Source organism: Abramis brama, assembly GCF_963993115.1.
Source record: "Abramis brama genome assembly, chromosome: 2".
Lineage (NCBI taxonomy): Eukaryota > Metazoa > Chordata > Actinopteri > Cypriniformes > Leuciscidae > Abramis > Abramis brama.
Window position 1 is genome coordinate 20,355,305 of NC_139964.1, and position 21,862 is coordinate 20,377,166.

At 36.3% G+C, this 21,862-nt stretch overlaps 1 protein-coding gene across 1 annotated transcript in view; it reads right to left on the reverse strand.

The window, feature by feature from the left end:
- LOC311077828 (complement C3-like) overlaps positions 1-21,862 on the reverse strand; it is a 107,294-nt gene that overhangs the window by 52,728 nt on the left and 32,704 nt on the right. The window contains exons 9-15 of the mRNA XM_084106459.1: positions 19,718-19,838; positions 19,468-19,583; positions 6,585-6,731; positions 5,632-5,835; positions 5,297-5,488; positions 1,790-1,942; positions 1,565-1,694 (exon numbers count right to left, since the gene is read on the reverse strand). Of these exons, the coding sequence (XP_083962585.1) occupies positions 1,565-1,694; positions 1,790-1,942; positions 5,297-5,488; positions 5,632-5,835; positions 6,585-6,731; positions 19,468-19,583; positions 19,718-19,838 (1,063 nt within the window). The remainder of the gene's footprint in view (positions 1-1,564; positions 1,695-1,789; positions 1,943-5,296; positions 5,489-5,631; positions 5,836-6,584; positions 6,732-19,467; positions 19,584-19,717; positions 19,839-21,862) is intronic.

Genomic DNA, 21,862 nt, shown 5'->3' on the forward strand with positions numbered 1-21,862 from the left:
CTGCTGAGATCTTCACAGATTTAATGTCTTCTTTTCTCTTCAGTTGATTTCATCTAAGGCTGTGGCTGAAGTCAGTTGTAGTTCTTGTGTTTCTGCTCGTCTCTTTTTTCTGTTCTCTTCTTTCTTTCAGTGATTCTTTTTGTTAACAGGCTGAGATGACTTCATATTTAATATACACAGATTTTGTGGCTCAGATAAGGTCCAGTTCTGGTTTATTTCTTTGCTCTTGGCTGAGATGTGGCATTGCTATGGCCTGCTTGTGGCCCAGATCTGGCAAACAGGAGTGGCCCACCCAAGTGCCGTAATTCCACGCTGCATGTGGGCCAGATCATCTTTCCACGTGTGCCAGATGTGGGCCGGATCTGGGCCGACACAATGTTGCTATGTGGGTTTCCTTTGGAAAGTTAGAAAATGTCCACTTACTGCACATATTTCAGCCACCACTTTCTTGGGAACAGATACAAGTGTTGGTGTATTATGTAAAAGTGCACAAAAGAGGAAAACACAATGTCATTACAATGACCTACACTCGGGAAAAATGTAGGTCATTGTATTGTGAAAGTGAAAGTGAAATTGTGAAAGTGAAAACTGATAAACATATGTTAATGTACAAATATTTGACTTAAGTCAAAGCAATTCATCATTACTCAAGATTTAACAGTTGAAATGATACGGCCTTAATTTAATGCAGCAAAAATTATTTTACAGTGTAGGCTACTAAGATCTTTTAGTATCTTTTTTTCAGCCTTTTTCTTGGTTGCTTTTATAAACAGACAACCATTTATTTCACAGTTCCTTTTATAAAAGAGACTATAATATAACAAAAAATTACCATTATGTAGAATATTTTTGTACTTCACTTTTATTTGTTCCCATGTTCTAGTGTGGTGACTCTGACATTTCATTGAACAAAGTAATTATGCAATTATTAAAATACAAAAATATAGGCTAATAAGTGATAAAAAACATCTAACATGGCCACTTCTAACGGATTTAAATTGTCTGCTACTTTTTGCCAGCCCTCTCTCCTGGCTTTTGCAGACTTTGAGGTGTTCCCTGGCGTTTTGATTAAACATTAAAATTCAGAATAAACTTCGACTATTAGTTCTTGTTCTGCCGAGGAGAAAAACTGAGCGCGCTCTTTGGCCACGCTGAACAGCCAATAGCAGCGTTGCTGATCAATGTTTCTAATATCGATACATATCCCCTTTTAACCAGCGCATGAATGCGCAATTATCTCAGATAACTCAATCCAGCGATACTAATCATAAACAACAGGTGTGTTTGAAGAACCCAATTAGCCAGATCATGATTAGCACAATGATATCACCATGGATGTCTCATTTGATCTCGGATGTTTTAAGCAACGTACGAAGAACGGGCCCCTGGTTCTTGTCCAGTTTCTTGTTCTTGTTTTGAGTTACCAGTTTCCAGTCTTTGTTTTATGATTGATAATTAAAGTTGCATTTTGGTTCTCTACATCTTGCCTCTAGTGGATTTCGTTACAAATATAATAATATTTTCATTAGCTGAAAAAAATAAAATAATAATAATAAAAAAAAACCTGTTCTGGTGTTGGTTCCTCCTGCAGTGTGTGACTCAAACATCAGACCTGCATCACTGAAAACCCCCATACTCTCCTTTCCACCTCCTGCCGTACAGCCGGTGTCATGCTTCTCTATGACGTCCCAGATCTAAAGGTGCAAAAAAGACACCAGTTATGTGCTTTTTATGCCAGAAACGGGGAGATTAGATGTTTTTGCAATGACATCTGAAGAAGGTCCTTCACCTGAGTCTGAGTGAGTCTGTGTTTGTTAAGGACATGCACAGCCTTGTCAACCACCACCAGCCCAACTCTAGCTCCAGGATCTCCAGTTATCTGCAGCTTGACCTCACCTCCTGTATCATAGGTATTCATCTTATCCTTCACCTGAAGCTTGAGCTGTCATTAAAATGAGAGATGCTGTGTCAGTAAAACAGACTTAAGGGTAAGTTCACCCAAAAATGAAAATTATGTCATTAATTACTCCCCTTCATGTCGTTGCAGACCCGTAAGACCCTCGGAATGCAAATTAAGATATTTTTGATGAAATCTGAGATCTCTCCATAGAGAGCAACGTCATGGCATCTTTCAAAGCCCAGAAAGGTACACAGTAAATTCCCCGGTATTAAATTAACACCACTCGGTGTTCATATGGGAACCACCAGCAGGGTGTTAAAAGTAACACTGAAGCAGTGTTAGAGTTAATTAGATAATTAAATAATTAATTGAGTGATGATTGTTGGATTATTGAAGACACCTGATGATAACAATCAGAATCACTGAAGAAAAGAGAAACAAAAGAAATACAACTGACTTCCAGACACAGCTTTAGATGAAATCAACTGAAAAGACATGAACATGTCATGAACAAAGACATGTTTCCTCTAGTTGGGTGGTTTGACAATTTATATATTTTTGTATGTTAGTTGTTGTCTTTGTAACAGTGTTTACTGAAACACATAATTTGTTGCAAAGGAAACCATAAACTAAGATATGATATGTATCTCACCACCATTAAAAAAAAAAAAGCTTGATAAATGTCATCACTGACCAAACGAGGTAACTTGTTATTAACAGATTTTTTCCATCAATATACTTTTTTCCAAAGATCCAACATTCTTAATTTTAACTTCTAAATACATCGCGAGAAAATAAGCCATAGACAAAGATACACACACACTAACATCAAGAATCAGCTTATGAATAACAACAATGGTGACATGCTTCGTGCTTCAATGCATGCTGGGAGCCATTAGTTTTATAATATGGTGGCTCCCAGCATGCATTGCTGCAGGAAGCATGTCACCATTGTTGAGAATCATATGCTAATTCTTGATGTCTGTGTGTGTCTTAAATAATTTGCTCAATAATGTTCATTAAAAAAAAAAAAAAAAAAAAAAAATCATAACTCAGAATGTCTGTTCTGTAGCAAGAAATTATCACTGGTTGAAAAAATAATATTTTAATAACAATTAACCTTTTTTTGGTAATTTATGAAATTCATGAATCATTCTACTTCATGATGGTTAAAGCTACATCACTTGATCATCTTTGTTTCTGGCATACTTTGTAACAAAATTATGTGTTTTGATAAACACTGTTACAAAGACCACAAACTTGCATAGCAAATCCAAGAGTCAAACTGCCCAACTAAAGCAAACACTGATCAGGGTTGTATATTAACCCAGTGTTTTGTGTGAGTACTGTTTGTTGAGTGTTGAGTAATTTTTAGATTTGTACAGCACTTTGGCCAACTTGTGTTGTTTTTAAATGTGCTTAACAAATAAAAGTTGATTGATTGATTGATTGATTGATCACCATAATGGTGAATTTACTAAAGCATATTATTTCCAGAGGCGGACAGAGTACACAGCTTCATTACTTGAGTAAAAGTACAGATACCCCTTGCTAAATTTTACTCAAGTACAAGTAAAAGTACTACAGACAGATGTCTACTTAAGTAAAAGTACTAAAGTACTTGTTTTTAAAAGTACTTGAGTATCAAGAGTACAAGAGTACATTTTCTAAATATTGCATTACTACTGCCACAGTGCTTACATTGGTAAACACAGCAAACACTTGAAGCGAAAACTATCATTAACTTGTTCAGAAAATTGAAATAGTCTGGTGAGGTGGGGCCACGTTTTTTTTTTCCCAGGATGGTAGGGGAAGACTCATGAATATTCATTAGGGAAGTCATCCCTGATTGGTCTGATGGCCTACCCCTAAACCTACCCGTCACTGGGGTTAAGACCAATCAGGGATGACTTCCCTAATGAATATTCATGAGTCTTCCCCTACCATCCTGGGAAAAAAAATACTCCCGGGATGGACCTGCTGCCTTCATCCATTGTTTCATCCATGGTTTTGTCTCATGGTTTTGATCTGATCATGGAGTTGACTTTGGCGGAAAGCTGAAGGTGATTGCTGATAGGCTGTCCCAATCAGTGGCGCCTGCACAATACAATCACATTTGAGAGGGAAACAACAAATTGAGGGTTTCCGAGATGTTTCTTTTTTCCTTTTTTATTTCTTTTTTATTTAGAAGAAGTAACGGGTACTCACAGTTATGGATAGAAATGTAGTGGAGTAAAGAGTACAATATTTGCCTCTCAAATGTACTTGAGTAAAGTCATGAGTACTCCCCAAAAATGATACTCGAGTAAAGTACAGATCCCTCAAAATTGTACTTAAGTACTGTACTCAAGTAAATGTACTCCATTACTGTCCGGCTCTGATCATTTCCAATAAAGCATCAACATCTACACCTCTTTTAATTCTCAATAACTAGTTAGTAATAAGTGAAGCTGGTAAAGCTGTTTGTGGAGTTGTTTAATCCTCCTCTGCTGAGATCTTCAGAGATTTAATGTTGTCTTTTATCTTCAGTTGATTTCATCTCTGGAAGTCAGTTGTAGTTCTTGTGTTTCTCTTTTCTTCAGTGATTCTGCTTGTTATCATCAGGTGTCTTCAATGCTCAATCATCACTCAATTAATCACTTAATTATCTAATTAACTCTAGCACCGCTTCAGTGTTACTTTTAACACCCTGCTGGTGGTTCCCATATGAACACCGAGCAGTGTTATTTTAAAACCGGGGAATTTACTGTGTAATAGAGACATTGTTAAAATAGTCCTAAATATGACTACAGTGGTTCAACCTTAATGTTATGAAGCGAAGAGAATACTTCTTGTGCACAACCCTTTATTTATTTTTTATTTTTTATTATTCTTTATTTATTTTTTCTCTCCTGTGTCAGTCTCTGACGTTGTTCACGTGAGCACCACGACGCATACATGTGATGCTGTCGCAGGAGCCGGCCAATACTAATCAATTCTGACATCAAACCCGGAAGGGCTCCTCTGTGTTTACTACATGAACAGCGTCAGAGGATGACACAGAATAGAAGAAATTGTTGAATAAAGTTGTTGTTTTTTTGTTTTGTTTTGGCACACAAAAAGTATTCTCGTCGCTTCATAACATTGAGGATGAACCACTGTAGCCACATTTAGGAATATTTTAACAATGTCTTTAATACCTTTCTGGGCCTTGAAAGTTGCAATGACGTTGCAGTCTATGGAGAGATCAGAAAGCTCTCGGATTTCATCAAAAATATTATATCTTTATTTGCATTCCGAGGGTCTTACGGGTCTGGAACTACATGAAGGGGAGTAATTAATGACAGAATTTTTTTGGGGTAAACTATCAATTTAGTTGCTTGGCATATCAATCATTTCTTGTGATGGTTGACCCACCGTTCCCATGCACGTGTCCTTCACGTCGACCCAGACTGAATCAGACACCACCTCAGACGAGCCCACATGGTAATAAGCCACAAAGCGGAAGGACGGCACCATGTCTTTGGTTACAGGTAGAGTCAGAGACACTAGAGCTTGTCCTCTCCTCTTGAACCTGTCTGCTTTAACAATCTGACCTTTACTTAAGATCTGAAAATGAGGAAGATGAGTTAACAGTATTTATGATATTCATATGATTTCAAACACAAGCTGTGGAAGTTAATCAAATATTGACAAAATAAAATTAATACATTTGTGGTGGAGCTTTATTTAGAAATAACCATAATCTTTACCATGTATGTGTAATCTTGATCTTTGACTCCTGGACTTTGTCCTGTGTTGAGATTGACTGTCATTTGATCACCGATCTGAAGCTCTGCAGAATCAATGCCGACGTGGAAGTAGTTTGTGGAGCCGTCTTTGGGAATGTAAGCGAGAGCCGTCATCGTCTTCACTGCCTGCTGTTCGTTGCTTAATTGTCGATCTTTGGTCTTTGCCTGGAAAGAATACATTTGTTTGCTGAGTAGTATATGCTCCATTGATTGTTCAACATACGTTAACATGTGTGACCCTGGATGACAAAACCAGTCACAAGTAGTACGGGTATATTTGTGGCAATAGCCAACAATATACATTGTATGCAGAAGTGTAACGTTCATAAAGTAAAAGTCCTCCTCAGTATTTTGTTCCAATCGCCTGCATTTGCTAATTCAGAAAGAGATATAACTAATTAGTGAAATCTGATTGAGTTCATGGGTGGAATAAACATATCTGCCATATATGAACAGACTTCTACTTTCTGACCCCTGGACTATACACCTCTGATTGTATGAGTCAAAATTATTGATTTTTCTTTTATGCCAAAAATCATTTGAATATTAAGTAAAGATCATGTTCCATGACGATATTTTGTAAATTTCTTACCATAAATATATAAAATATTTATTTTTGTGAGTAAATGCAGCACAATCGCAAACATAAATGGACAACTTAAAAGGCGATTTTCTCAATGTTTAGGCTAGATTTTTTTGCACCCTCAGATTCCAGATTTCAAATAGTTGTATCTCAACCAAATATTGCCCTAACAAACCATTATTTATTTATTCAGCTTTCAGTTGATTTATAAATCTCAATTTTGAAAAATTTACCCATGTGACTGTTTTTTTTGTCCAGGGTCACATATGTTAATTCTCCACTAGTTCACCAGTGAAACTGACTGAACATTAGTTGAGTTTGCAGGTCTTACAGTGATCTGCAGTGTAGAAGATCCTCCTGGAGTGTTGACGGTAACCTTCCCAATGCCATTGGCTCTTGTTTGACCTTTGACCCCTCCAGGATTGACCTCCACTACCACATTTTCCGCAGGAGTCTGGTCAGGATTTGTTACGTAAACCTTTTATAGAACCCAGAGCAAAAATTAATGAAATTCTTAGTTTCCACAACCTTTCAGATTCAAATTGTAAATCAGTGACAGATTTCTGGGATGAGATGTTGTAACAGTGCCGGCAACTTAGCGTTACAAGCAATGGCATTGAGTGTGTCATTAATTTGAGAACTGCTCAAATATATGCAAATGACAGATGAAAAATGCCAACTGCTAAAAGGTTCGAATAGTGAGATCTGTCATGAGTGTTTCAAAATCTGCCATTTGTTCAATATTTTGGTGCTGATGTGGGAATGTTATCTTAACAGTATCCTAATGGTATCATAAAAGCAATTGCTTGTGTGAACAGCAGATATGGTGTGTCTTACTAGAATAGCCAATCTGCTAATTTTATACTAATTTATAGAGTTTAAAGGGGGGGTGAAACACTCAGTTTTAGTCAATCTCATATTTATCTTGAGTACCTATAGAGTAGTATTGCATCCTTCATATCTCCAAAAAGTCTTTAGTTTTATTATATTTATAAAAGGTCCGGGTATCATTCGTTAATTTTTTTTTTTTGCTTTCACATATGAAAACGAAAAAACGAGAAAACAGCTTCTTTTTCCGTTTTTTCGTTTTTAGAAAAACAAAAAAACTAAATTATGACTTGATTTTTGGTTTTCCTGTTCTTGCAGGGAAATCAGAAAAAAACACTTGATATTCCGATTTCCCCCTGTGGGTGGTGCTAAATCTGATTGGCAGGAAATGCATTTATTATTTTTCAAATTAAGAGTTTACCCATACGGTGACTCATTGCTGCCACATAGGCCTAACGTTACTTTTTTTTTTTTCGTAATAATGAGATCTTTTGTCGTTAAAACGACATATTTTCTCGTAATAAAGAGATGTTATGTTGTTAAAACGACATGTTTTCTTGGCCTTATAAGGACATGTGTCGTCATGTACAAAATATGCCTTTATATTTTATATTTTTATATTTTATAGGCCTATACGTTTTTTTTTTATATAATATATTATATATAAGATTTATTTTTGTTAATAGGCTATATCTTCATTACCTAGAGATATAATTAAACAAAAAGTAGTCAAAACACAGCTAAGCAAGTTGATTATTTTTTACAACATTGTGTTCTTATTTTGTTTAATTAACGAAATGTCAATCTTGTCTTTATAACAGAACATACAATACAATACAAAAATCTTCAAGATACAGCCAATCTTCACATGTATAATGGATTGTCACCTTATAAACAGTCCTTTGTGTGGTGGAATAAGCAATGCTATATAGAAATATGGTTAGTTTCTTAATTTAAACTTTATTTTATTATTTTATTAGTTCATTAACTAATTATGCTAACTCAACTAATATAATGTAAAGAGCTGGATAAAATTACTAATTAAATAATGCCAAATATTAAATGTGGGCTATTGATTAGAGTTGCCATAGACTAAAGATTTTTCTAGACTAGTAGTCATTTATTTAAGCAATTAGGACTAATCGCATGTTTATATTCTATCCTGGGTGCATATATGCTTATTCCGCGCTCAAGCGCATGCATAAAACTTGCAGCAAAGCACCCAGTAGCACCGGTAAAAGTAGGCTAATGATAATAAATGTGTCTGAAAAACAATAATGAAGCATTTTAATTGTTTATTAATAAACTAGTCTTTTCTAAATCAGTGTAGGCTGCCTGCAAACATATCTCCATTCATCTCCGCTGTAATGTAGCCTAGATGCGCCTTTCATATGGACAGGATTACATAATCAGATGGTACCGTACGTATTTGCTTTCGATTGGATTTTTTTCGTTGGTGGACATTTTTTATAAGCTTTATATAGATAGCTATATTTCTCATGTCTGTGAGACTTTTTCAGTTAATGTTTGAGACGCGCTCCAATTCACAGAGATCATGAAAGCGCGCCCTGTTTGTTTTCTTTTATTTTACAAAAGCACAACGTTTTCTTGTTGTTGTGAGTTTACACAGATAAAAGTAGTTGCGACTGATGTATTATTCTTTTCTGTTTGACCAGAAATGATGGAGTATTTTAAGTTGTTTCCACTGTTGATAGGAAAATGCGAGTGATGGCACCGGCGCCTCCATCATGTCATGCAGTGCGTGCTCCACACTCCGCACAAACACTCGGATATGCGCTTAATAATAGTGAACATTTATCTAGGTTAACGTTAGAGCGAGCGGCCATGCCAGACGGATAAGTCCTTTTCATGTTTAACAAATTCTGTTGCATTTTCTTTAGCCAGTTTGTAAAGGGCGGCTGAAACACTTAGCCTATACAGATAAACGCCCAACGCTGGCGTTTTTCTTTAAATAAATTCATTTAGACTTTAAAATAAATATTGTTTGTGGGATAATTAATGTCACAATAATTTGTTTATTTTATTGGCTACTTATATTTTTCATTTTTGTTTTGCATTGAATAGGCTACCATTTAAAGGATTTGCTGTGCACCGCAATGTCATCCTCATAGAAATCCTGTCATCCTCACGTTAAGAGACACCTTTATTTGCTTTGTAATAAAGTGTTTCTATAATGGGAGGAAAACGCTTAACGTTTCGCTATAAATGCGTTGCGTTCATATTCTGGGCTCATCTGATTTTCTGTAGGATAGTATGGTTTATTAATAAGGTGTGTACAGCATTTGATCTTTATCACTGAAGTAGCCTATTAAGCCACATATAGCCTAGCTATATTGGCAGTTCCAGCGTTATGGACGTGACATTTGCAGTCAAAACTAATATATTGAAACGTCTATATCCATACTCCCTTGATAAAGGAAAACGCATAAACACATGCGTTTTATATTTAATATGAGGGAAATATACACTTGCGGTACGATCTGGACGTGACACAAAAAAACGTAAACTTTTAGGTGGTAAAATATGTTTTAGTAATTCTATGAATTTTGCGCAAACCAAAAGTAATATACCCACCGGATGAAGAAGGGTCGACTCTCCACAAAACATAATATAGCCTACTCATTTTGTTTTATTTTTCGTGTTCGCATTTATGAGGAAGAAACAATGTTACGTACTTGAGCGCTCTGAAAGCGGCACTAAAATACTGCTTTAAAACTTCCACAGAGACCTCAAACAGGCATTTACCTATCTTCGACTTCCTGTTTCGAATGCGCATGCGTCGCGTCTGAACGCGTTGTTGTCTTTGGAGCTCCATCGATTGATTTATAATTCTTGATTTCTCTTTAAACTCACTTACAACGAACATTTTCTATTTTTCCTCACCTCATAGTTACAACGCGGACTGTTGAGCAGACGCATCTCAAGCCTATTAGTGATCCAACGTCGGATACTCTTATAGGTTACTCCTGTGGATCACGGCTGAACGCGTCTTCTCCACACTCACTTACAAACAAACATTTTTTTCGCCTATCGTGCGTCTACTCTACACCTGTACCACTAAAAAGACGGATTATATCCAAGACTTCAGTCATAAATTAGTATTAATATTGATAGCATCACTGGTAGCGTCGTTGCTAACTTAACTTACTGTCCATCTGTTAAAATGGCGAATATATCAGATGTAAGTAGTCTACCTTTTGGTGCAGGTGAGGACACATTTGAGCTACACGCGTTGCAGTCTGAGCTGGAAGCTGTTGAGAAACAGATCCACGACCTTTTAGTGAGAAAAGCCGAGCTGAGAGACCGGCGGTTAGCTCTTGAAACATCACGCGCCGATGCACACAAATCAGTGATCAACGTTACTAACCCGCTGACTCCGACCTCGTCTACTCTGTGCGTTACTCAGCATCGGTCACGAGCGTCGAGGCCGCGATCAGCCATGGTCTCGTTTACGCCGGCTCCAACATGCCACCACGAAGCCTGGATATTTCCGCAGCGGAAGACGCGAGTCAGGTCTAGACCAAGAAAACTCTCTCCGACCCTCCCACACAAAACCGCTTCTCCCCTCTTCGCGAAACAGAACGCGATGCTGTGATCATCGGTGATTCCATCGTTCGACACGTACAAGCTACGTTAAATAAAAGTAAGGTGCATAGTCACTGCTTTCCTGGTGCTCGTGTTTCTGAAATTGCTGCTCACGTACCCGAGATTCTGAACGATGACGAGCGCGTCGGAACTGTGGTCCTGCACGCGGGAGTGAACGACATCAGGCTGCGACAGACAGAGGTTCTGAAGAAAGACTTCAGGAATCTGATCGATACGGTACGCAGCACATCGCCTGATATAACGATCATTGTGTCAGGACCGCTTCCCACGTACCGACTAGGTCATGAAAAGTTTAGTAGATTATTCGCGCTAAATGAATGGTTAATGTCATGGTGCATTGAGCAGAAACTGCTCTTTGTAAATAATTGGAATCTGTTTTGGGAGTGTCCTAGGCTTTACCGTGCCGATGGCTTACACCCAAGCAGATTCGGATCGGATCTTCTGTCAGATAACATCTCCAAAATGTTAAATACCTTTTGACTAGTAACCAAAAGTTAAAATCATAGTCTCTGCTGCACCAAATTAACTGATATAAATAGTGTAGAACATTGCATAGAAACTGTGTCTATTCCTCGTTTAGTGAGATCAAATAATAAATCTACTGCAGGATCTAGAAAAAATCTAATTGTTATTAAACCAGAAAATGTTGCTATTAGTAAACAAAAACAATTTCTAAAGCTAGGTCTTCTAAACATTAGATCACTCACACCTAAGGCAGTTATTGTAAATGAAATAGTCACGGATAATAGCTTCGATGTCCTTTGCCTTACTGAAACTTGGCTTAAACCTAATGATTATTTCGGTCTAAATGAGTCTACTCCATCAGGATACTCCTATAAGCACGAACCCCGTCTGATTGGTCGTGGCGGCGGTGTTGCAGCGGTCTATAGAGATATTCTCAATGTTACTCAGAAAACGGGTTATAAGTTTATTTCGTTTGAAATACTTGTACTAAATGTTACGCTCTTAGATGTTAGAAAAAAATCCATATTATCTCTAGCCTTGGCTACCGTATATAGACCGCCTGGGCCTTACGCTGATTTCCTAAAAGAGTTTGCAGATTTTCTCTCAGATCTATTGGTCAATGTAGATAAAGCATTAATTGTTGGAGATTTTAACATACACGTAGATAATCCAAATGATGCGTTAGGGGCTGCGTTTATAGATTTATTAAATTCCTTTGGGGTCAAACAAAACGTCACCGGACCAACTCATCGTCTTAATCACACACTCGATTTAATTATATCATATGGAACCGATCCAACCGATATAGATATCATTCCACAAAGTGATGATGTCACTGACCATTACTTGGTAACTTGCATATTACGTACTGCTGTAATATGTCATGCGGCGCCGCGTTTTCGACCAGGCAGAACAATCCTTCCATCCACCATAGATAATTTCTCGAGTTGCTTGTCTGATCTGTCTCAGCTGCTGCCTGAACCCAAACAAACAGATGAACTAGAAGAACTAACTAGCACTATGAGCACCATTCTCTCTAGAACATTGGATGTTGTTGCACCCGTTAGATTAAAAAAGGTCACAGAGAAAATTAAAGCACCATGGTACAATAATACTACGCATGTTCTAAAGAGAGAAACCCGTAATTTAGAGCGTAAATGGAAACAAACTAATTTAGAGGTCTTTAGAATCGCGTGGAAAGACAGTATGTCACGTTATAAAAAGGCCATAAAAGCGGCCAGGGCTGAGCATCTCCGCAAACTAATAGAAAACAACCAAAACAATCCTAGGTTTTTATTTAACACCGTGGCTAGACTAACAAATAAACAGACGTCACCCGAACAAAATATCCCGTTACAGTTTAGTAGTAATGATTTCATGAACTTCTTCACTGAGAAAATAGAAAACATCAGAACCACAATTGTAAACGTTCAATCCTCAATCGCACCTTATAATTCAGCCTCAATTTTCCCCCCGCAAGAACAATTACAGTGCTTTACAACTATAGAACAAAAAGAGTTAAATAAACTTATCACTTCATCTAAAACAACAACATGTTTATTAGATCCTATACCAACTAAACTACTGAAAGAAGTGTTACCTGTAGTAGAAGAGCCTCTCCTCAATATTATTAACTCGTCTTTATCTTTGGGTCATGTTCCAAGAACATTTAAACTGGCAGTGATAAAACCTCTCATTAAGAAACCACAATTAGACCCGCATAATCTAGCAAATTATAGACCCATTTCAAATCTACCTTTTATGTCTAAAATACTAGAAAAAGTTGTGTCCGCTCAACTGGGCTCTTTCTTGCAAGAAAATGATATCTATGAAAAGTTTCAGTCTGGATTCAGGCCGCATCATAGCACTGAAACTGCGCTCGTTAAAATCACAAATGATTTACTCTTAGCTTCTGACCAAGGCTGTTTCTCAATACTAGTTTTACTTGATCTAAGTGCTGCGTTCGATACTATAGATCATACAATACTCTTAGATCGACTACAAAATTATACTGGTGTTCAAGGACAAGCATTAAGCTGGTTTAGATCATACTTATCAGACCGCTACCATTTTGTCTATTTAAATGGAGAAAAATCGATCATAATTCCAGTAAACTATGGAGTGCCGCAGGGATCTGTGTTGGGCCCTCTATTATTCTCAATATATATGCTGCCACTTGGAAATATTATAAGGAAACATGGAATTAGTTTCCATTGTTATGCTGATGACACTCAAATATATATTTCATCACGGCCGGATGAAAACGCTAAATTATCCAAATTGACAGAGTGTGTTAAAGATATAAAAGATTGGATGACGCGTAATTTTCTATTATTAAATCCAGACAAGACAGAGGTAATACTTATCGGTTCAAAAAACCGCCCACAGAACCTCTCACAATACAACTTTGACATCGTAGGATGTCCTGTTACTTTATCCTCTACAGTAAAAGACCTGGGTGTTATACTCGATTGTAACCTGTCTTTTGAAAATCATATTTCGTATGTTACAAAAACAGCCTTTTTCCACCTTAGAAACATTGCTAAGCTACGTAATATGCTATCAGTTTCTGATGCAGAAAAGTTAGTTCATGCATTCATGACCTCGAGACTAGATTACTGTAATGCTTTATTAGCCGGTTGTCCTGCATCCTCAATAAACAAGCTACAGTTAGTCCAAAATGCAGCCGCTAGAGTTCTTACTAGATCAAGAAAATATGATCATATAACACCGATTTTATCATCACTACATTGGTTACCTATAAAGTTCCGTATTAATTACAAGGTATTGCTACTGACTTATAAAGCCCTAAACGGCTTAGCTCCAGTCTATTTAACGGATCTTCTATCACCCTATAATCCATCGCGCTCTTTAAGATCAATAAATTCAAGGCTTTTGGTCATACCTAGGATATCCAGATCCACCAAAGGAGGGAGAGCATTTTCACATTTGGCTCCAAAACTCTGGAATAGCCTTCCTGATACTGTTCGTTGCTCGGACTCACTCTCCCAGTTTAAAACTAGATTAAAGACGCATCTTTTCAGCCAGGCATTCATATAATATTGTTAATCTCACAGTTTCAAACTACAATCCGGCCTCTAGTTCATAAATGCCAGAGGAGAACTGGCCCCCGACTGAGCCTGGGTTCTCCCAAGGTTTTTTTTTTCTCCATTAGGTCACCTGATGGAGTTTTAGGACACCATTAGGCCGCTTGATGGAGTTTTTTCGGTTCCTTGCCACTGTTGCCTTTGGCTTGCTCAGTTGGGGATATTTTGGGGATATTTAATTTTATTCTATCAATCAATAAATTGCACTAGAAACAAACTTTGTTGTATTATTTTATTTTAATACTGTGAAGCTGCTTTGATACAATCTGTATTGTGAAAAGCGCTATACAAATATACTTGATTTGATTTGATTTGATTTACAACACCAAATATTAAGGGTTGGTATATCAAGCAAAATAATATTCGATTATTGATCAAAAATCGTATCTCTCCCCCCACATGCTCACCGGAAAGATGCTCCGACATTAAATTTCTCTGTAGGCTAATAGGCATGTTTAAATAACATATTTAAAAAAAAATGTTTTTATTAAAACGTGAATATGAAACTAAATGTTGTGGCAATAGCCAACAACATTGTATGCAGAAGTGTAACATTCATAAAGTAAAAGTCCTCCTCAGTATTTTGTTCCAATCACCTGCATTTGCTAATTCAGAAAGAGATATAACTAATTAGTGAAATCTGATTGAGTTCATGGGTGGAATAAACATATTTGCCATATGAACAGACTTCTACTTTCTGACCCCTGGACAATACACCTCTGATTGTACAGAGGCTACAACTATTCATTAAAAAACAATTTAGTTTCATATTCATGTTTTAATAAAATAACATATATTTTTTACATTTCATCTATGTTGATTATATGAAAAGTGAAAAGCATGAATAAGATAAGATGATCCCGAAAATATCGGTAGACAAATGGAGTGGGCAGACATGATTTTGACCACTTCATTAAGTTTGTTTTTGTAGAAAGCCTTTCTTTAAAGTGAATTTCATTTTGTATTAATTGTATCTTAATTTAAATCAATGTTTCAACAACCAATTTCCAAATAAATATAGCAGGCAATATAATCAGGACACGGAGGCGCCGGCGTGAACTGGAGCTCTCTTAAATAAACCGAAACTCAGTATAAGCTACTTGCCTTACAGACCTGAGAAATATATCTATAAAAAGCTTGGAATGAGTAGGCTACTTTTAAACAAAACAATTCAAAACAAAAGAAAACAGACTGCTCTCTGCCTATATAATCCGTATGAAATGTGCATTTCTCTCTGGCGAGTTCACTACTGCGAAGATCGCAAGTCAGCATCGTCAAATTCATCTTTGCAGCCAACTGTGACACAAAAAAACACTTGTTTATTAATAAACAAATGAAATGCCTCCTTGCTATAATCATTACTTTTCCCAGTTCTTTGAGACAGCTTAGGTGCGTTATTGGCAGCGCCACCCTTAGGCTACATGTTATGAACACGTCACCATCGCTCAATAGGCTAGTTATTATTATTTGGTGTTCAGTTTACAGGTTTTCTAAATGTTATTTTATATATATATATATATATTTTTAAATTTTATTTTATTTTTTTATTAAAAAACTCTCTTTTTTTTATCTCGACACCTATTTAACTTGGCACGAAGTTCTGGAAAACTGTCAGTGAAGTCCCGATATGCAAATTTGTTTAAATTCATACCTACGTAATCACCTTGACCAAATTTGTACTTTTTTTTTACATTGAATCTTGAAAAAAATATATACCGACGCCTTTTTTCTTTCTTTTTTGGCTGTTACGGCAAACCAAAATATTTTTAAGGATGGCCTGAGCAAGAGTATATCGGGAAGATATAAAGGGATAGCAATATGGAGCTCATAATATGACAAAACGATTTGAATTTGAATTGTGTAAATTTGAATTATTTGCAAGTGTAATCTAACAAAATTGAATTTTAGGTGGTAGTTTAAATAGTTCTGAATTAGATTTTTTTTAAACGAATATTGAACATTTGAAATTTAACAAATTGAAATGTTTTTATGGCTGAATTTTATAGACATGTATTTTCAAACAGCTAGTTTTTTTGTTCTGAATTCGTATACTGCAAATATTCAGTTAAAAAAAATACAGATTCAAGTTTTCAAGATGAAGAAATTCGGAATTTCAAATTCAGTTTTCTAAAATTCAAGTTCAAAAATTCAAGTTCAAAAATTCAGATCTTACAGAAAGTAGGTCACTGGTCATCCACAGGGAAGAGTAAAGGATCTCAGATAAGTCGAACAGAGCATTTTGGCTGCACTGCAGTAGTTTTCTGCCGCAAACGCGGTGGTGGTTCAAGAGAATCCGTGTATCTTTTGTTCAGTCGTTTTTTATTTAATATTAAGAGTAGAAAAATGAGAAAACAGCTTGAGTATTAGATTTCTAATATTCTAGTAATAATAGTCCGCTGCAGCAGTTGCACGGAGCTTACAAAACGCCTGTATTGCAACTATAGGCTACATTTAATTTTCTCATCAAACATCTAGACTAACGAATGGCTCGGTACAACAGAAGAGCTTAGAAAGGGCTTTTTCTCTGTGTAGACCAGCAGTTGGTCTGAATTTGCTATAACCTATAGCCTATTTTCCGGACTGTATATAGGCTAAGTCACGTTTTATCATGAAACACGCTGTGATTTATTCCAAAGTGACTCAGGCATATATAATGCAACGTTATAACGTTAAATAATCTAAATGTTGACTTTCAAAAGTAGGCGCGCCAAGAAGGCTATTCTCTGTATTTTCGTTCATTTTTGGTGAGCGCCAGAAAGATCTAAAGAGACCGAGACGCGCTAAAGCAGCTCATCATGTTGTTTTATTTATTTTTCAATGACAGGATATTTTGTAGTCATTTTGAATGTACACAAATAAAAATATACATTTTACTGTTTCGAATGATGTCATATTATCTGTATGACTATAAATAACAGCAGTGGAACAAATCCAAGAGATGGCGCTCGCGCATCGCGCTCTCACACAACATAATATCAGTTCTGGTGTTGCTTCATATCGCAGACTGCTCATTATCAAAATGAAACACAGTCAACCAAACATATAAAAAGTTATTCTGCCTAATTTAATTGGTCTGTTGTACAATATAAAGGGCAAGCTGTGCCACACACAGTCCTACTTGTTATTCCAAACATTTACCTTGCTGTGAAGACGCTGATTTAGCCTATATGCCTACGTGTATTTTGGGACTCGACTGAAGTATGACGCCTTTTTATTTGTATTATAATATAATATATTAAAATACAAAATCTTCTGAGTTTTATGATGTAGGCATGTGTTACATATATGATGTGTTAAAATGTATTATAATTTACATCTCAAAAGGATGCGCTTTGTGCATTCTCTGACATTATATTTATTTATTTAATTAATATTGAGTATCAATTGATGTTAAACAAAACGGTGTGTTATTTTCTCTGGCAACTAAACTTCCAAAAAAAAATTATTATTATTATTTTTTTTTGCCCAAATGGTCTCCACTCTATGCATTTTGTAATAATAGGCTACAGCAACATTTTTTAACTGACCGTATTTGCCAGAAAATAAGTCGCATGCTTATGAGTGCAAGTCACACCGGATCATGTTGAGAGAGAAACGCGTCATAAAAATAAAAAAAAACATTTTAATATTAGCCTATTCAGCAATAGTGTAAAAGACCTGTAAATAAAATACAACATTTACATGATGAACACTGTTAACATGTAGGCTATGTGTTGCCTATTTTACTTTCCCTTACTGTATGACAAATGAATGCAGAAAACAACAAGAATGAAAAATAAGTAGCCATGTATAATAAAATAATATAGGCTACATAGACTATAAAAATAGCCTATACTGTGCCCTTTATTACAAACAACATTTAGCCAATTTTAAACGCCAAGCCTAAACAAATTTATTTAAATCGAAACGGTCGCGCATCTCTCATTCAGTCAAAAGTTTTCATATTTGTAATGTAACATGTGGATGGTAACTATTAATATAAAGAAGGCGTCATACTTCAGTCGAGTCCCAAAATACACATAGGCATATAGGCTAAATCAGCGTCTTCACAGCAAGGTAAATGTTTGGAATAACAAGTAGGACTGTGTGTGGCACATCTTGCCCTTTATATTGTACAACAGATCAATTAAATTAGGCAGAATAACTTTTTATATGTTTGGTTGACTGTGTTTCATTTTGATAATGAGCAGTCTGCGATATGAAGCAACGCCAGAACTGATACTATGTTGTGTGAGAGCGCGATGCGCGAGCGCCATCTCTTGGATTTGTTCCACTGCTGTTATTTATAGTCATACAGATAATATGACATCATTCGAAACAGTAAAATGTATATTTTTATTTGTGTACATTCAAAATGACTACAAAATATCATGTCATTGAAAAATAAATAAAACAACATGATGAGCTGCTTTAGCGCGTCTCGGTCTCTTTAGATCTTTCTGGCGCTCACCAAAAATGAACGAAAATACAGAGAATAGCCTTCTTGGCGCGCCTACTTTTGAAAGTCAACATTTAGATTATTTAACGTTATAACGTTGCATTATATATGCCTGAGTCACTTTGGAATAAATCACAGCGTGTTTCATGATAAAACGTGACTTAGCCTATATACAGTCCGGAAAATAGGCTATAGGTTATAGCAAATGCTAAATGTTAAATGTTAAATCCAACTGCTGGTCTACACAGAGAAAAAGCCCTTTCTAAGCTCTTCTGTTGTACCGAGCCATTCGTTAGTCTAGATGTTTGATGAGAAAATTAAATGTAGCCTATAGTTGCAATACATGCGTTTTGTAAGCTCCGTGCAACTGCTGCAGCGGACTATTATTATATTAGAAATCTAATACTCAAGCTGTTTTCTCATTTTTCTACTCTTAATATTAAATAAAAAACGACTGAACGAAAGATACACGGATTCTCTTGAACCACCACCGCGTTTGCGGCAGAAAACTACTGCCCCATCTGACGTCACACAGGACCATACTCGAAAAACACGTTCCGAAACTTGTGACAAACCGGAAGGAGTATTTTTGGTACAGAAATACTCCATCAAACGTACAACTTAATTTTTTGAAACTTTGTCCATGTTTAGCATGGGAATCCAACTCTTTAACAGTGTAAAAAACTCAGTATGCATGAAATAGCATTTCACCCCCCCTTTAATGTGTAAAATCAGCTACTGTTTCATACCGAGACACTGAAGGGCATCCCAGGTTTGAAGAATTGTGGTGTTTTTTTGAAGTGGATGGTGTACGGTGACGTCACAATCTGAATGCCTCTCCTTTCTGCTTCCACCATTTCACTGCCTGAAACACACACACACACACACACACACACACACACACACACACACACACACACACACAAAGGATTAGCCTCTCATACACATTCACACACAGGCATGTAAACATACAGATGTACAGTATCTGTTGAGTCTTACCACTTTCTGTTAAAAGACTGGCTGAAACATAGATTGATCGTCCAACCAGCTGGTTAATGTCTGGAAAGGTCTTAGTGATCATCTCCCTGCTCAGTTCTGCTGTACCTTCTCCTTTCATTATCTATTCATATGAAAAAAAGGCCAATTTCTGACAATATCATACCTTTTTCCATTAAAAAGTAATTTACCATAGAAAACAAAAATAGCCTACAGGAATATACTGTAAATTAACAGTGCTCAAAATCGACACTCAGAGGCTGTTTTCACAATCACACCCTATACCCTCATTCACTATTCCCTACATTAGTTCACTAATATAGTCCCCTTGACAGAGTGAATGAAAATAAGTGAGTGAATTGCAGAGGTGGAAAGTCCAGGGGTCAGAAAGTAAAAGTCCTGCCATATATTTATTCCACCCATGAACTCACACAGCAAAAACTCCAGTTTTAAATGAACTCTCCTGGGAGTTTATTTGGCTCCAGACTCAAGAGTGTTAAAGTTAATGAGATAATTTAGTGATTGATTGAGTGATGATTGAGCATTATTGAAGACACCTGATGTTAACAAGCAGAATCACTGAAGGAGAAAAATCACAATTTTAGTTACCATTATGGATATCGGTGTTTGATTTAGTTGGGCAGTTGACCTTTAAATGTTTAACTTTAGATTTTGTTTGGCTGCTGTATCTGAGTTATAACAGCCAGATGAGCAAAGCGAAAAGGTGAACAGGTGTTGGTTAAATTTTAACATAATCATCATTTAACCTGAATCACTGAACCCATTTAGAGTCTAATCTCTGACTTAAATGTATATTGGTCAAAGCAGCATCACAGTGATTCTACAGAATAATATCCAGATTTGTCATTATAATCCAAATGATTTCTTAAAAGTTGTTCTGATATTAAAAAAAAAAAAAATCTTTCTTTAAGGCGCACACAGACATCAAGAATCAGTGTATGACTCTCAACAATGGTGACAAAAAGAATATTCAATTAGGGAAAGGAAATTAGTAAGACAATTCAGATCATAATTTATTCATACCGCAATGCATGATGGGAGCCATGAATGAGTTTTGATTGGTGGTACCCAGAATGCACTGCAACATACTTTATTATTGTCACCATTGTTGAGAATCACAGGCTGATTCTTGGTGTCAGTGTGTCCAAAAAAAAAAGAAAAATCTTTTCAAAGTGTTTGATCAGGACAACTTTAAAGAAATCTTTTGGATTATTTTGAAAATGCTGATTATATTGACAAGAGTACACTGTAGAATCATAGACTGCTGTAATCAGCAAGGTAAACCTAACTCTCTGAATGAGCTTTGTGATTCAAGTCAAAAGATGATTGTGTCGAAACACAACCAAAATGACCTGATCAGCTTTTCTCTTTGTTCATCTGAGAGTTATAACACTGATAGAACAGCCAAACAAAATCTAACGGTATTAGTTTAAGGTTCAAGAGCCCAACTAAAGCCAACACTAATCACCATAATGGCAACTTAAAAAAAGAGATTTTCTCCTTCAGTGATTCTGCTTGTTAACATCAGGTGTCTTCAATAATGCTCAATCATCACTCAATCAATCACTAAATTATCTCATTAACTTTAACACTCTTGAGTCTGGAGCCAAATAAACTCCCAGGAGAGTTCATTTAAAACTGGAGTTTTTGCTGTGTGAGTTCATGGGTGGAATAAATATATGGCAGGACTTTTACTTTCTGACCCCTGGACTTTCCACCTCTGGTGAATTTAGACACTGATGAACACCTGATAAGCAGAATCACTGAAGGACAGAGAAACAAGAGCAGAAAAAGAGAAACACAAAAACTACAACTGACTTCCAGCCACCGAGTGTGAAACCAGTTTACAAACCAGTTTAACATTATTTCTTTCATACATGTACAAAAGTTCTTGTTGAGAATTAACAGTTATTTAGTTGTTGATGTTTTATTGAATATAATAAAGTCACCATTAGGGCTGGGCGATATATCGCACGATATTGTTATGCGCATCTCGTCAGTAAAGCTGGTTCCTTGATTAGTAGTAAATCACCTTCACCTGCTTTCAGATGGAGCGGTGTTAAATTAACACTCCTGGGGCTGGGAGTGTATATGAGTCCACACTCAAGAGTGTAAAGTGTTAAAATA